This window comes from Pecten maximus, chromosome 19 (assembly GCF_902652985.1).
Source record: "Pecten maximus chromosome 19, xPecMax1.1, whole genome shotgun sequence".
Classification (NCBI taxonomy): Eukaryota; Metazoa; Mollusca; class Bivalvia; order Pectinida; family Pectinidae; genus Pecten; species Pecten maximus.
The window spans coordinates 29,090,869-29,107,626 of record NC_047033.1 but is presented as its reverse complement, the minus strand read 5'-3'; the positions used below and the strand labels follow the sequence as shown (position 1 = coordinate 29,107,626).

Sequence of the window (16,758 nt, the reverse complement as noted above, 5' to 3'; positions counted from 1 at the left end):
GTACGTAGCTAAATTCTGGGAAGTAACCATGTGAAAGACTGGCGTCCTTCAATAACGACAATAGAAACATACAACATTATACTACTTTAAATTTCCTTTACATTGAAGAGTAAGAGATGACAAAACTTTTCAAAAGTTTTAGTCACCAAAAATGGACTTACCGTTTGGCCTGAAATTGGTCATTCTCATCCTCCGTCATCTGCTTGACCATTCGGACCACAGGGGAAGGTGGCGGTTCGTCTGGTGACGGTGGCAATAGCTCACTACCTTGCTTAACTTCTCCCTTTCTCATCGACACTATCCCTGATCCGGTGACATTCTCGTAAATCGATGATCCGACCACATTTTCATATAAAGGCAGGTCGTCTGATGGAGGAGCTGAATGTTTGTTACTGACGACCTTCGCCTCCACAATCTCCTCCACGACCTCTGGCTCTGGAACATGTGGTGGTGGCGGCGGTGGTGATGGGGGAGGTGAAAGTTCCTCTGACGATAAATTCACTGGTGAGGATTTGACCACCTGACCAAGGGCTCTACTGTAAGGTGGGGGAGGGGTCTCAGGGACTGGGTACGGGGGAGGCGGAGGGCGTTCTGACAATTCATCATCAGTTATTGACTCGAGAATTTCATCCGGAGGCGAAGAGTCAGGGATAGGAGGCGGGGTTGATGATGGTGGAAGATCGTCGTTTTCTTCTGATGTGGTAGCGCTGGACTTGAGGAACGATTGTGGTTGTGATTTCCGTGGAACTGGAGTGGGTTTTGGCACAACGGCGGGCTTCGTGGGAATTGGAGGTTTTGGCTTGCTTGAGGACACTTTCCTTGTCTGAGGCTGTCCAGATTCTGGGACATTCTGGGAATCACTTGACTCCGAGTCAGATCTTGCACGAGATGACAAGTCTAGTCGAGGAATGTTAACATTAAATTCTGTTTTCACGTTCTCAATGTCACCATTTTGCACATGCTGGTCGTTATCAACGTTTGTAACACTTTCGACCAAATTCTGCATTTTAGAATTCGTAGGTACAGAATCATCTAATGCATCCATTGATCGAGATTTTTGCGGCAGACCTTGATGTTTGTGTTTTTTCCAATCGAAAAAACTATCAGTTACGTCCGACTTCTGTTCCCTGACTTCCCAGGACCTGCGTTTAGCCTGGAAATCCGACTTGGTGTCGTGCATCCAGTATTTATCGGCCTTTAGTAAAGCCGCCTGTATTTCTTCGCGACTAACTCTCTTCCCGTCCGACGCTGACGAAGAACTATCATCTTTACGTTTACGGCGTAGCACTACAGCATCAGTTTTGGATTCACTATCAATAGAAGGCTTATCATTACTAGCCAATGAATCCGAGTTATCATGTGAACCAGACCTGTTTCTTGTGTTACTAGGTCTTGTCCGGCTCGAGTATCCTGACTGTACCGACAAGTCGTAGTTCCTGGAATGGCTTGTATCCGTATCATTAGATTCGCCCTGAAGAGGTTTTTCCTCCTTACGATATCTATTTGCACCATATTTATGTTCTTCATTCGTTACATCTGAATGTTGTCGTCGCTTCCATAGCAACCCACCAGGGGCATTACTGTGTAGTGGAAGTGACGGTTTTGGACCTGATTTATCAGTTCTTATTACATCTTGTTGAAAGGCTAAATTGGTCGGACGCTGATCAGCTCGTGACCGGCGCCCAAAACCATACGATGTGGGAACAGGATCGTCCCTATCTGCAGGTTCTGAGGATGAGCGACGTTTATTTGAAACTTCAAGAGGTTCGGAATGTGAATTAGTGAGAACATCTTCTGAAGGGGAGCGAACTCTCCCTTCTGGACTGGATGGAGAGCTCAACGTAGGGGAGAGAACTGGGGATGGAGACGTGGTTCTTGGCGAAGTTTTTCTCGCAATATATCGATCTGGCTCCAATGTGTTTGCCCGTGCTTGCTGGTCTAATCGGGCAAACAATGCCCGGGTATAATTGAATCGGTCGACGTGATTTGTTGCGTCTAGTAGCTTCTTAGGATCAGAAGATCTAGGTGGAGACATTGCCTTCCCACCTCTTTTACTAGACAGATCAAAAGTCTTTTTCTTTTTTATTTCTGGAGACTTTTCGGGAACAGGGGGTGGATGTCGTGTCATAGTACTCTTCGCTTCTCCTCCCTTTCCGTCGTCTCCTGTCTGAAAAATCTCCTTTATCTTGCTGACATTGGATCGAAACTTAACATGTGATCGTGCACTTACAGGACCGTCCCCGTTGTTGAACACATTTTCGTTGCCGACTTGATCAGTTTTATCTTGGGTGTCCATCTCCTCGCTCATTCTTGGTGGTAAATTTTCTGCATCATCAACAACACTACCACTTCTAAAGCGACTCGCTCTCAACACGTCGTAACGACTGTCGTGGTTCCGCGCCATTTTTCCATTGATAAAGGGTAAGGTGATCCCAAATGGGGAAATTGTATGGAAATATGCAATATGACTTCTTTGAAATAAAATTCTTGGGAAACTATTAGAAAATCACTAAATTCTTTTGAGACAATATCTCAACTACAGCTTGTTTAAAAAAATCCTTATTTTCGAAATTCCAAGATGAATTTGAATGTTTTGAACAGAAGACTTTGCTTGTTTCGTGCATACACTGGTGAATTGAGTTACATGGCTTCGCGATCACTTGCTATGAGAGTAGGAGTTGAGTAACTTTGGTCGGCATGTAACAACGTGAGGACAAGGACAGCCCAGTGGATATAAGGGAGGACGTGACTGGATATATCAGAGGAGGGCTCGCCCTGCTAGTCCATCCTTGTTTCTTCAATTCCAGGACGCCATTATGGTTGTGTAGATCTTCCAGTAATTCTGTAAACAAAAAATATATCGGTGAGGAAAAATAAATATTAATATAAATAAGAGTGAAAAAAATTATGTATATCCCATAAGGGATCACGTTCTGATGACCTTTGAGATCTGTGTATTTTACTTTCAGGGCGAATTGTCTATTTGTCAATGTCCTCAAAGCAAACCGTTTCGGCATAGCATGTATATAGCTATATGCTTCGTGGGACGAAATGACTGGAAATTTTTTTACAGATTATGCAAGCTATGCACTCTAGTCATGCTAATTAGCACATATAAAATTCACTTCCAAGATTCTGGAAATAGTTATTTGATTGGCAAATCCAAAAGGTCACACCTGTACAATATCTACTGAGGAATGCAGAATATTTGGTAAACTTGATGAAAACACACAAAATTAAAGTGTTTTCTGTTTAAAGCCTCTGATCGCTTTGTCACGATTCTGCATGCATGCATTCATATCTTTAAGTTTAATTAATACTAGTACAATATGTTGACTAAATAGATACCTTTTTTCACAAAACCAATACTTTAAACATTTGGAAATTTTAGTGAAAATTATGGATATTATCAGTGTTTTTACTGATATAATTTACATTAAAATTAAATTTAAATAATTTGGAGGTTGCAACTGGCAGGTGTATAACCAAATTTTAATTAAGATTAATAGTGGAATGTACATGGAACTAAAATTAGATCTTCAAAATATATATGTCCTAGCTATATACTCCATGAATACTCTGAAACATATAGGTTATATACACACCAAGTAAGATATATTGGGACTCGGAGATCGGCCTTCTGATGTCCAGTATACAAGATTTCACCTGGACCAAACAACCTCCAGATAATTTATCTCACCTGGGTGTATACACCAGGTGAATCAACAGGTCAAACACCAAAGTAAGAGTGACACCTAATTATATTACACAGGTAAATTTACCTGTAAGTACTGGTATCATCACCTTACCTGTAACGAGTTTACATGTACCAGTACACAGGTAACAGATAAGTAAGGTTATATAAATAGACACTTATCATTACTGTCTCTTATATTGCTTCCTTATGATGAATAGTACAGTAAACAGACACAATCAACCAGGCTGATCAAAGGGAGATAATTATATAATTAGTACAACTACACTGACACAATTAACCAGGCTGGTCAAAGGGAGATAATTATATAATCATAACATTAACAGCAAAACTAAGATACATGGTTTACAAATGTTCTGGACAAGGAGACCCAGGGTAAACCAGGGATGAGGAAGGACAAGACTATAGGTATATTGTTAATTGTCCATTATGATATAATATATAATTATAACATTATGTTATAATTTATATAATATACTATAACATTATGTTACAATAATATACTATAACATTATGTTATAATAATATACTTATGACATTATGATATTATAATAAATTATGACATTATGATATAATATTATGACATTATGATATAATATTATGACATTATGATATAATATTATGACATTATGATATAATAATAAATTATGACATTTATGATATAATAATATAATTTTTTATTATGTTATGATATAATAATAAATTATGTTGGCATCTTGTTTCCTGGTAAAAATAAACAATCACCTGAAGATGGCCTAAGCTTGAGTTCATTAGTGACCAAAGAATGTTGTGTTGATTACTATATTTCTACTATCTACTAATTCACGTTCTTTAAAGTTTTCATATAAATATAGATATATAGGGCCACTCACCGAAATGAGCCATTTGTCTATATTTAACTTTCCAAGTTTCCTATGAGCCTTATAACACATGCCAAGGAAAATGTCTTTATCATAACCCCTAGTAAATTTAAAATATTTAATCTGAGGATATATGTAGGCTCAGCTAGATGGCATTTTTCTTCCTACAGTATTACCCTTGTCTGGTATATTACAGTTTACATCCTCAATCTACTGTTTGGGGGAAAAAAATAAAGGCTAATGTGCATTTTTTAAATTTTATACCCGGCTACCTAATGCCTTTCAGCCTTTATTTTTCATATGGAAACATTTTTTTCTATTCATGAATCATTTTTCACGGCTGAAAATACAATTTAAAGAGAAAGTAAATTGCGGTTTATAGCTAATTTCTTTAAATACACCCAGATGTAATTATTTCCCAGGTGTGTATTTTAAAAAATGATTCATTTGAAAAGATATTTTGGATCTAATATCACGATGACTATACCAGAAAGAAACCTGATGTTGTAAGTTTTTGAACTTCCTGTTTCAAGTTACAGCCTTTACAGCACTGCGCGCTGAAGTGTGTACGGTCAAAGTGTAACACTAGTACGACAGGTATTGGTACTACATTACTGTGTATCGACAGTACTCTAACAAAGTCGATCGCGCTGAGTAAGCGTTGATTTGATTGGTCGAACTGAATGCACACACCTTTCTCAGCACTCGTGTGCACATGAGTATACTTGCGAGAATGGCGGGTTATGAAAATGTTCTTCAAATGAAATATTCAGTGACAAGTTTATAAATGAAGGTCCATATATGAATTTATCCTGCAACTGCCACCGCATTGTCGGAATACACCCACCGTAGAGTATATTTTTACTGTATACGGCAGTGACGGAAAACAGCTGTATTTTGGAATCTTAGCACGTGCGTCAGATCGACTGACCTACTTCAAAGTGAAACTACGTTTAAAAGACGAACATACATCTGTGATATTTGACACCGTTTCACATAAAAATGATTATTTTTGATGATTATTTTCATGACTGTTGGAGGATAAATAGAATACATAGTCAGTGTCTTAAAATATAAGCTGTATTTCTGGCTCGGGACAGAAAGACAAAACAGAGACCTATATACTAGTAACCCTCGCCAAAATACAGCTTATATTTTAAGACACTGACCATGTATTCTTTATGTATATACTATACACACATATATGGAACGTCATCACCATCGTGCCAAGCCCCTGTGCTCCGGAACCCTGTTTTGTCTGATGTTTGACCCTTCCAAATGACATGTAAACTGAATCGCGATCGTGACCCAGATAGTTTAGCTTGTACACGAGGTGTGAAAGGAAGTGCAAATGCTATCTACCCTATACAATGGACTTTCCCACTCTCAAATCAGTGTATTGGGAAAATATATCACCGAACTGAAGGGTCGACCTGGTCAGCTGGTGACAATGTTCGAATGGCTGGTTAGCTTGACGATCATCAATCAATACGTGCATAATTTTCAAAATACCCTGACTGTGTTGTCCATATTGAAAGAACATCTGCATAATAAACATTTAAATGTATAAATATTAGATATATTGTAAATTTAGCTGGTTAAACCTTGCAAGTTGCAGTTATACACATGTAGTTGTGAGCTTATGTAATGCAAATCACCTTAGTTACTTACATGTCTGACAAAGAACCCGGGAAACTATAGGTCTAGACGGTGTACACGACGCTACGCATATCACGTACTACTTCAAACATGTAAAATTCCAAGGGCCGTGTTTACACCAGAGGGAAAAGTGAAGATGAAAAAACGAGAAAAATTGTTTTTAATCTACATTCAGAACGACTCTCATGTTCAGCCATCAGTGATAAGACCGGTTTGTCTAATCAGGATGTCGCAAAATTATGAAGATTTTTGATGCGACTAAGTCTTTAGCGCCCATCGTCAAACGGAAACGACTGAAAAGAAATGTAAGCCAAGTATTTAAGATGCTCTTGATTTCCCTGCTTCGTTCATGTCTTGATTTTTCCGACAGTGTGGATATGTATAATCACGGAAGGTATCATATAAGTTGTTCATAACAACATGGCATATATATGTGTGTAATAACCCATGTGTTCAACGAGTATCAGATCTTTATTAAATGCTTAAAAATTAAACGTAAAAGTTGTCATTGTTTTGGATAGTCATGTAATTATATATAATCGCACATGTGCACGTATGCACAGCCACGGTCCTGGTACAGTACATACTCCGTGTTCGCCCCGCCCCTTTCGGCACAGAACCAATCAGGAAGGTCGATGCATTGTTTCAAGCTTATCGGTTGGCGATTCAATACAATCAACAGTTGCTGTACTACTATTGAAAATGTACCGTACACACTTCAGCGCGCAGCGCTGTAAATGAAACTGTTTTGTACATACACCTGTATATCTTATATTGTTTCATACTTTACGATGAACAAAAAAAGTGGAAAATTAAGCCAATATTATGATATTATGACTAACAAATGTCTGCAAGACGTAAATGCCTCTAGATCTGTTAATTGCCACTTGACACCGCGTAGCCTGAAACACAGTTTGGGGAGGATCACATCAGCAGTTCCTGAGATCAGCTAGTTACAATGCATTGGGACGGGACGGGAAGCAGTGGGACGGGACGGGACGGGGTGGGACAGGACAGGACGGGACTAACATACATGGGTAATACTTTATGCCCCTCCCCCTATTTCATGGCGGGACATAACTATTTCAAAGGAAAGAAATTAAAGATAAAAATTAAGTGGGCCATTTTAGAAGACGAGTGTACCTACATGTACATATATACAGATATATACCATCCCAAGTTTGCTGATATTTAAATGAATTAAAATAGAGTAAACTGTACACATATTATCAGATAGCTGTACACAAAAGATTAAAGGTTTTTAATGACTTGTTATTTACTGAAAACCTGTTCCTACAAACAGAAGGTAGAATTACTCGGGGTTCTATAGAATACAAACACACACTTGACTGTGACCTTCACCGATATTTTAACATCAAGATATGACAAATATGTGGAGATTTTTTTTATATCAAATAAATTTTTAATCTTAAAATGGCAATGTTAGCTGATATTACTGATATCCTACAGGTATTCTTCCTGGTGATTTTTAAATATCAAATAAAAAAAATAAATAGACAGGTATATATTCAGTAACTTTCTCGAACATTATAATATAACAGTGTATATGTACAGCATCAAAACAGTCATAGTAACATGTATATAGCTAAAGCATATTAATCAGCCATATGTACCAAGTTTGATTTCTATAAACAGCTACAGGTACCAAGTTAGATTTCTATAAACAGCTATATGTACCAAGTTAGATTTCTATAACAGCTATAGGTACCAAGTTTGATTTCTATAACAGCTATATGTACCAAGTTTGATTTCTATAACAGCTATATGTACCAAGTTAGATTTCTATAACAGCTATATGTACCAAGTTTGATTTCTATAAACAGCTCTAGATCTAGGTACCAAGTTAGATTTCTATAAACAGCTATGTACCAAGTTAGATTTCTATAAACAGCTATAGGTGTACCAAGTTAGATTTCTATAAACAGCTATATGTACCAAGTTTGAATTCTAATATAAACAGCTATAGGTACCAAGTTTGATTTCTATAAACAGTTACAGGTACCAAGTTTGAATTCTAATATAAACAGCTATATGTACCAAGTTTGATTTCTATAAACAGTTACAGGTACCAAGTTAGATTTCTATAAACAGCTATAGGTACCAAGTTAGATTTCTATAACAGTTACAGGTACCAAGTTAGATTTCTATAACAGCTATAGGTACCAAGTTTGATTTCTATAACAGCTATATGTACCAAGTTTGATTTCTATAAACAGCTATATGTACCAAGTTAGATTTCTGTAACAGTTACAGGTACAAAGTTAGATTTCTATAACAGCTATATGTACCAAGTTTGATTTCTATAAACAGCTATAGGTACCAAGTTAGATTTCTGTAACAGTTACAGGTACAAAGTTAGATTTCTATAAACAGCTATATGTACCAAGTTAGATTTCTATAACAGCTATAGGTACCAAGTTTGATTTCTATAAACAGTTACAGGTACCAAGTTTGATTTCTATAACAGCTCTAGGTACCAAGTTTGATTTCTATAACAGTTACAGGTACCAAGTTTGATTTCTATAAACAGCTATATATAGGTACCAAGTTAGATTTCTATAAACAGCTATATGTACCTAGTTTGATTTCTATAAACAGCTATATGTACCTAGTTTGATTTCTATAAACAGCTATATGTACCTAGTTAGATTTCTATAAACAACTATATATAGGTACCAAGTTAGATTTCTATAAACAGCTATATATAGGTACCAAGTTAGATTTCTATAAACAACTATATATAGGTACCAAGTTTGAATTCTATAAACAGCTACAGGTACCAAGTTAGAATTCTAATATAAACAGAGTAATGTGATCATAATAAAATAATCCCTAAATTCCAGGAGATTTTGTAATTCTGTTACACAAACAAAAATTAAGTTAAAAGTATAATTTGAATTCTAAATTAAAAAGACATATTTTAGACTCAAATTAAAGCTACTAAGTTTTCAGCCGTACAAATATTTTACCAAATTTTGCTACATTGTACTTAAACAACAGTGAACGTACCTGTTAAACAATTAATCTTAACAAAGCGTAAAGAAAGCCATTGTACCATGACGAAAATATCAGTTTTCCACCATTTTTTTTCAACATTCTTTTAAAAACTTTAAACATGGCCATAGTGTTACTAAGTATCTGTTTTTATCTCCTCTGTTGATGACTGAAAAATCTGTTGTCGTGTGTAACTGTGAGTGGGGCAAGGACCAAACACCTTACAGAGGACAGTGTTACAAACACCTTACAGAGGACAGTGTTATTTAATACCGCATTCGGTTGTGTAAATAAATACTAGCTACGCCCTAAGTTATTACTGGTATATTCCCACCAAACCATCAGAAGTCAGTCGTCCCCTACCTGGTCAATACGAAATCCTGGATGTTTTTAAACATCTTGTTTAAATCTATAATCAAACAATACTTTCCCATCTGAATTTTTCCTTTTGATACAAAAGACTTACCGGTAAGTCTGACTGACAATCAGATTTTGACAACATGACACTTAGCCTTATAGATCTAGAAGTAGAACCGGAAGTTGCTTGTACTGTATTAGCCTAGTTAAAACAAAAAACAAAAAACATGTATACACAAATAAATATCTAATATAACTGATATAATTCCACCTCTTTTCAGTGGTAATAATGTGTTATATAGGACTTATAGCTATAGGCTATATATAGACAAAAGGATTTTTTTTTTCTGTTATAACAATAAATACCCGTCTATATAACTTGGGGTTTTCAGGTAAATCTCATATAACAAAACACTAAACTAAAATACTATTGTGTTTTAAAGCAAGAAAACACTGCCAAAATATTTTTATAATTAATCATTAATTAAGGTGAAAATTGCACCTCCTATAAATATGCAATAAATTCTCTTGTGGGTAATTTGATTCAGAATCACTTCCAAGTTTTTACAAGATAATATGACAAGCATGGTCTAAAAATTAAAGTCAGACATGGCCATGAATACACCACATACAAACATATCTTACCTGTGACCAGTATATCAGTCATGATATGTCTACCTACTACCTACCCACATATCAAATTTAACTTGGATATATAGGTAGATCAGGTGAGACATTCACACCTGTCAGGGGAATCACCTGTTTATTTTACCTGTAAGATATTTACCTGTCTACTAAATCCAAACACAAGTCCTCCCCTCCCCCTCTTTTATATAGCTACCTCTCGATCCTTCTCCTTGAATATATAATATACTGTATATGATAAAATCTCCTCAAGTGTCTCCCTCTTTTTCAGCACCCATTTAAATAACATATAATGCATATACAGTATATTTATATAACACATTATCAATTAATACAAAAGTAATAAGTAAATAATGTAATCCTAAATATTTAGTTTTAGAGAAAAACCCACAATTTTATTTAATTCAATGCCAATAACAACATATTTTTACTCAAAGAAAATGTATAAATTACCCTATATATTAAGTCATTAATAATTTTGATTAAACCATTCATTAACAAAAGCTCGATGGTATAAAGGGAAGTAATCCGACTGTTCAGGAAGATCTGGGTACTTGAGACGTTGTTGAGATGATAGTGTTTTGGTGGTTACGGTTAAGTGTTGGGTTAAGTGACAAATTAATATGAAACATTTTACCAATACACTTGTACACAATGTATACACTATAGGGTAGTAAATATTTAGCTTATTCTGGGAAATTCTAGCCTCGATCATGAACAGGAAAAAACTTACTGACTCTGCAGTATTCAGTAATGGCATTTAAAGGTCTTAGGAAGAGAATACATTAATATTCCTATTACATTTATCTTCAAGCATTCTGGTGGGACATAAAATTTTATCAGAAATAAAGAAGGTTTATATATAATTACATCACAATCTTTTTTTTTTTTTGCCAGAAATTATAATCAACATTTAATAAGATACAACCTTAACCTTAGTTAGTCAACTGTTTACTGCCTACCTCACTCCGCCTATTGCTAGGTTTTGTCTCACTGACTTATATTATAAGCCAGCATTTTGTTGGTTTTTGTATGGTACTGGTTTAATTTACTGCCTACACCACTCTGCCTATTGGTAAGTATCACCAACTATAGCCAGTATTCTAGATCTGTCAGTGTTAGTTACTGGTTTACCACCTACATGACTCTGCCTATTTCTAGGTTTTGCATCATCAACTACAGACAGCATTCTGTTGGCTTTCGTAAGTTACGGGTTTACCACCTACATGACTCCACCTATTGCTAGGTTTTGCATCATCAACTACAGACAGCATTCTGTTGGCTTTCGTAAGTTACGGGTTTACCACCTACATGACTCCGCCTATTTCTAGGTTTTGTCTCCCTGATTATAGTCAGTGTTCTGTCGGCTTTAGTTAGTTACAGGTTTACCACCTACATGACTCAGGTGCCTATCGCTAGGTTTTGTCTCACCGACCTTATAGTCAGTGTTCTGTCGACTTTAGTTAGTTACAGGTTTACCACCTACATGACTCCGCCTATTTCTAGGTTTTGCATCATCGACTATAGACAGCATTCTGTTGGCTTTCGTAAGTTACTGGCTAATCGACTACATGACTGTCTGCCCATTGCAATAGGTTTCATCTCACCAACTATGTAGTAAGTTACTGGCTAATCGACTACATGACTGTCTACCATTGCAATAGGTTTCATCTCACCAATGTAGTCAACATTCTTTCAGCATTCACAGCCTTATAAAACAGAGCCCTATTTTAAACTTTACCTAAAAGAGGCCTAGTCCGAGATCAGATTGTCTCGCCTATCATTATGTCTGTCAGTAGGGTGAAAACCTTATACATAATTACCTAACATCCATGATAAGAACCCTAGTAACGGTATGCAGCCCTAAAGGTGTTTTCTTGTCCACCGCCCATATGTGATGACCAATGGTCATTTAGCTTCTGGCTACTTTTCCGTGTTGTTGACAGCAATTATAAGGCTTTGGTCACTATATATAATGTGTTACTCTTCAAGAATTCACTCCTACATACTTTTTAGCTGTAGAAGAACTTATATGCCATATAAAAAATGGAAATATACCGAAACAGGAATTTTGTTGAGGTGTCTCAGCCCGGAGTCCAGTATTAGGCCCCATTTCCCAAAATTTGACCTTATAAGTGCATACCACCAGCCCTGAATTAAATACTTTAAAATTTACACTCAATTAGGTTTTGATGACTTTTGAAACTAACCAGTTAAGTAAACTTGGTTAAAACACTGATGCCACTTTTGATCAATTTTCAGAAAAAAATGCTGACAAAATTAGATTTTTTAAGTTGATTTTCTCAACTACGGTAACTTATATTCTAATTAGGATAATTATATAATGTCTAAATCCCAAAAACACTGCCAACAATCTCAAGTAACTTTCTACTATTTGGATTCTCAACAATTTAAAATAGAACTTTCAAAAATATATTTTCAGGGAAAACATTAATATAAATTAGTAGTCCAGGTTAACAATTAGCTTTCAAACAAATTCTACGCATCAGATCACAGCAATACCACAGGAATATATAATGTATGTACATATATATATATAAGATAATTTCTGAACCCTGTTTATAAGATTGATGGACTGGGGATCTGTATATATATAAAATCATGAAAATTCACAATATTATATATTGTAATAACTAATGTAACAGGAGAAAGACAAAATGTAGCAGAAATTCCAAAGAAATACATTTCTACACAAAATAAAATTAAAACTCAACAAAACAACAAAATGAAGTATAGAAACATGTATAGTCTAAAAGCAAAGATGTTTCTAAAATCAACTGTGATATGGCGATGCCAGTTACAGCGAGTACACGACTGAGAATCACATCTGAATCATACATAAACTTATTGTACATAACGTAAACACAAAAATATAGATTATATACGTAATGTAATCCATTATTATGGCGACACCCATTATCCCTTTGTAATTAATCATTTTTTCAGCGAGAGTATTATATACATCATTAGACATTTCTGAATCCGATTCGAAATCTGTCAAGCCAGACTGGTTTGATGTGGTTTCAGCAGGGAGAACCAGTCTATATACTTACATACAGTACTCAGTAGTTAGACATCCTACTGTTTCCCCAGAAACCGACATTACAACATGTGTTGTATTACATGTATAACTGTTATTATAACAGATTCCAGATGGAGTAATTACAAACATTTACTCTATTGCTTTCCTGACCTAAATATCATTTTCATACGAGAGTTTGTTCTACATATGGTACAAAGTGCATATATATATCGGGCCCATAGCTACACACCATGGATTCTGCAGTCCAGGTGTGCATAAAATAATGTGTTTTTAACGGTGTGATCAGTCCAAACCCAATCAGATTATCCTATAATTACCTATCCCTTGATGAATCAACACCAAGGCACGCACCTAAGACCTAATCCTGAGGTTTATATGACGGTCAAAATTAGTTGACATATGTACTTCCGCTTTGACAGAGCTTGGGTTTCGATTTTTCATTGTTCTGTCAACCAATTTTCGTGCCAACGTAAGACCGTCAAAGGATACAGAAGTCAAACTAATACTATATGCGATAAATCTAAATAGGAAACAGCTGAATTAGATTGTCCCTTTCAAAGGAATCCATTTCAATAACAGGCCATCGGCTTATCTCGTAAAAGGGGTCACCAACACCCTGTACCCGTCAGACTGCATAACACAGCTACCGAAGACGCACCCGAATATAGTTTAGCTGTCTCTTTCGTTGCGGCATTAATGGCTGTTTTTATGGCATAAAATCGTTTTAAAAAACATGAAAGATTACAACAAAAGTTATATATCCCTATATTAGTCGATAAACAATCATAAAATTCATTTTTCATTACTGACCCACCTCTCGATTCATAAACGTGCCGCCATCTTGATTAGTGACCTCTGACCTCAAGTTCCCGGATATGACAACTACGGAAAAGGTCCACGGGGCCTGTTGACATACGAATAAAGATAGTCTACCAGTCATATGTCAATTGGAAAACGCGTCATTATTTGTAAGATAAAAAATAAAATAAAAAATACATCCAAGACAAATTGGATATGACCACAGTGGAATTTGAATGTCCAAATAATAAAATAGTGCATAGGTTCAGGAATGTACCTACATGCTGACTGAAGACCAGCGAAGATTTAAAAGACCTTGGATCAAAATTAATAAATCCAATTAATAATTAAGCCTGCTAGCCTTAATCTCAATAGACCATTCAGTTATATTTTCACCTAGCTATCAGATTATCCAACCACCTTCTTTCCCAGAACATAATCCAGCTACCTTCGTTCCCAGTAGATTATAAGTCAAACCACCTTCGTATATATAATCCCAGTAGATAATCTAGCCATCTTTATATATAATCCCAGTAGATAATCTAGCCATCTTTATATATAATCCCAGTAGATAATCCAGCCAGTTTCACAAAAATCTAGTAAATAATCCAGTCATTGTTATTTTCAGTAGACAATCCAGCCAATGGTAAGTTGCAGCCCCATTAACTTAAATACATGTATGTCACAATGCATTTTTTTCCTCTAATTCAGTTTCTTCGAAATAATTCATATAAAATTGATAGTTCTGTTGTTGTTGCATGGGGGTCCTGGTTTGACAGTCAGTCTTTCTTCTTTATCTTCCATTTCTAAAGAGTTATATCTAACATGTAATTATAAACTTCATTTATAGTAAAATGTATAAGGCTATGAAAATTCCTCCACAGGTGGTACCTGTATAATAGCATAGTTGACTTTATTCTGAGTTCATGTCAAAGTGTGACATTTAACTTTATACTCAAGTCTATTCATCGTGTTTTGATTCAATACTTAAAAAAAACTAATGAGTTATAAGTGAGATAAGTTTTTATTGTGAATAGCGTACATAGTGATACCTTCATACGAGGTATAATTTCCATTTAGCTACCAGTCGGTATAATGGCACACCAGTAAATCAAGCCAAGCGTCATGGGTTCGATCCCCAGTGGAAACACATTATTCGCTTTACCATTGCATAAGTTTAATTGTCTGTCAGTCTGTCCTTCAGTCCATGTCGATTGAACAAAACCACGAGGCGTTTATTTCTTCATACCTACAGATAATGATATAAAATTTGGTAGGCCGATATGGTTTTGTAATAATATAAAATTTGGAAGGCCGATATGGTTTTGTAATAATATAAAATTTGGTAAGCCGATATGGTTTTGTAATAAATTAAAATTTGGTAGGCCGATATGATTTTGTTATAATATAAAATTTGGTAGGCCGATATGGTTTTGTAATAATATAAAATTTGGTAAGCCGATATGGTTTTGTAATAAATTAAAATTTGGTAGGCCGATATGATTTTGTTATAATATAAAATTTGGTAGGCCGATATGGTTTTGTAATAAATTAAAATTTGGTAGGCCGATATGATTTTGTTATAATATAAAATTTGGTAGGCCGATATGGTTTTGTAATAAAGTATTTGGTAGGCCGATATGGTTTTGTTATAATGTAAAATTTGGTAGACCTATATAGTTTTATTATAATATAAAATTTGGAAGGCCGATATGGTTTGTAATAATATGATGCAGTTAAAACTTCAGTTCACTCTCTAGTAATTTCTCATGAATTTTTTCAGATGAGTCCAGATTACTATTTCTGAAATTAAATCTTTAAAAGAGTGAAACCTAGTTATAACAGGAGACATTGAAGATGGCTAATTTTGAATAATCAATTAGATTTTGATAAAATTGGGGGCTGTGGTGGCCGATTGATTAAGGTGCCTCGACACGTTAACACGCCCTCCATCTCTGGGTTGCGAGTTCAAAATCTACGCGGGGCAGTTGCCTGGTACTGACCGTAGGTCGTTGGTTTTCCCCCCGGGTACTCTGGCTTTCCTCCACCCTCAAATCCTGGCACGTCCTTAAATTACCTTGGCTGTTAATAGGACGATAAACAAAATAAACCAAATTGACAAAATTGACTAATAGAACATAAAACAAACAAGAATTTTCATTTATCTATAAGTCATGTTTTATTTTTGTTCCAGTCAATCTGCTAACATAAACATAAACATATGCTATTATGTATCTCATTGCCTATATATATCTTGTATATAAGATGATTCATTTGTTAACATATACTGTATTTATCCAGCAATAACCGCATGCTTGGTAATAAACCCGTGTCTGACAATAACCCCATGTCGATTAATAACCCCATGCCTGGTAATAAACCCGTGTCTGACAATTAATTATAACCCCATGTAGATTAATAGGCCCATGTCTGGCAATAACCCCATGTCTGGTAATAACCCCATGTCTGGTAATAAACCCATGTCTGGTAATAACCCCATGTCTGGTAATAAGCCCATGTCTGGTAGTAACCCCATGTCGATTAATAACCCCATGTCTGGTAATAACCCCATGTCTGGTAATAACCCCATTTCTGGTAATAAACCTGTGTCTGACAATAAACCCATGTCTGGTAATAAACCCATG

General features: G+C 35.6%; 1 protein-coding gene across 3 annotated transcripts in view; it reads right to left on the bottom strand.

The window, feature by feature from the left end:
- The window catches only part of LOC117317572, a 63,844-nt gene extending 49,666 nt beyond the window's left edge, over positions 1-14,178 (bottom strand). For all 3 annotated transcript variants that reach the window (XM_033872407.1, XM_033872408.1, XM_033872409.1), the window contains exons 1-2: positions 14,130-14,178; positions 162-2,842 (exon numbers count right to left, since the gene is read on the bottom strand). In XM_033872407.1, coding sequence (XP_033728298.1) covers positions 162-2,404 — 2,243 coding nt within the window. In that variant the 5' untranslated portion in view covers positions 2,405-2,842; positions 14,130-14,178. The remainder of the gene's footprint in view (positions 1-161; positions 2,843-14,129) is intronic.
- Positions 14,179-16,758: the final 2,580 nt, after the last annotated feature.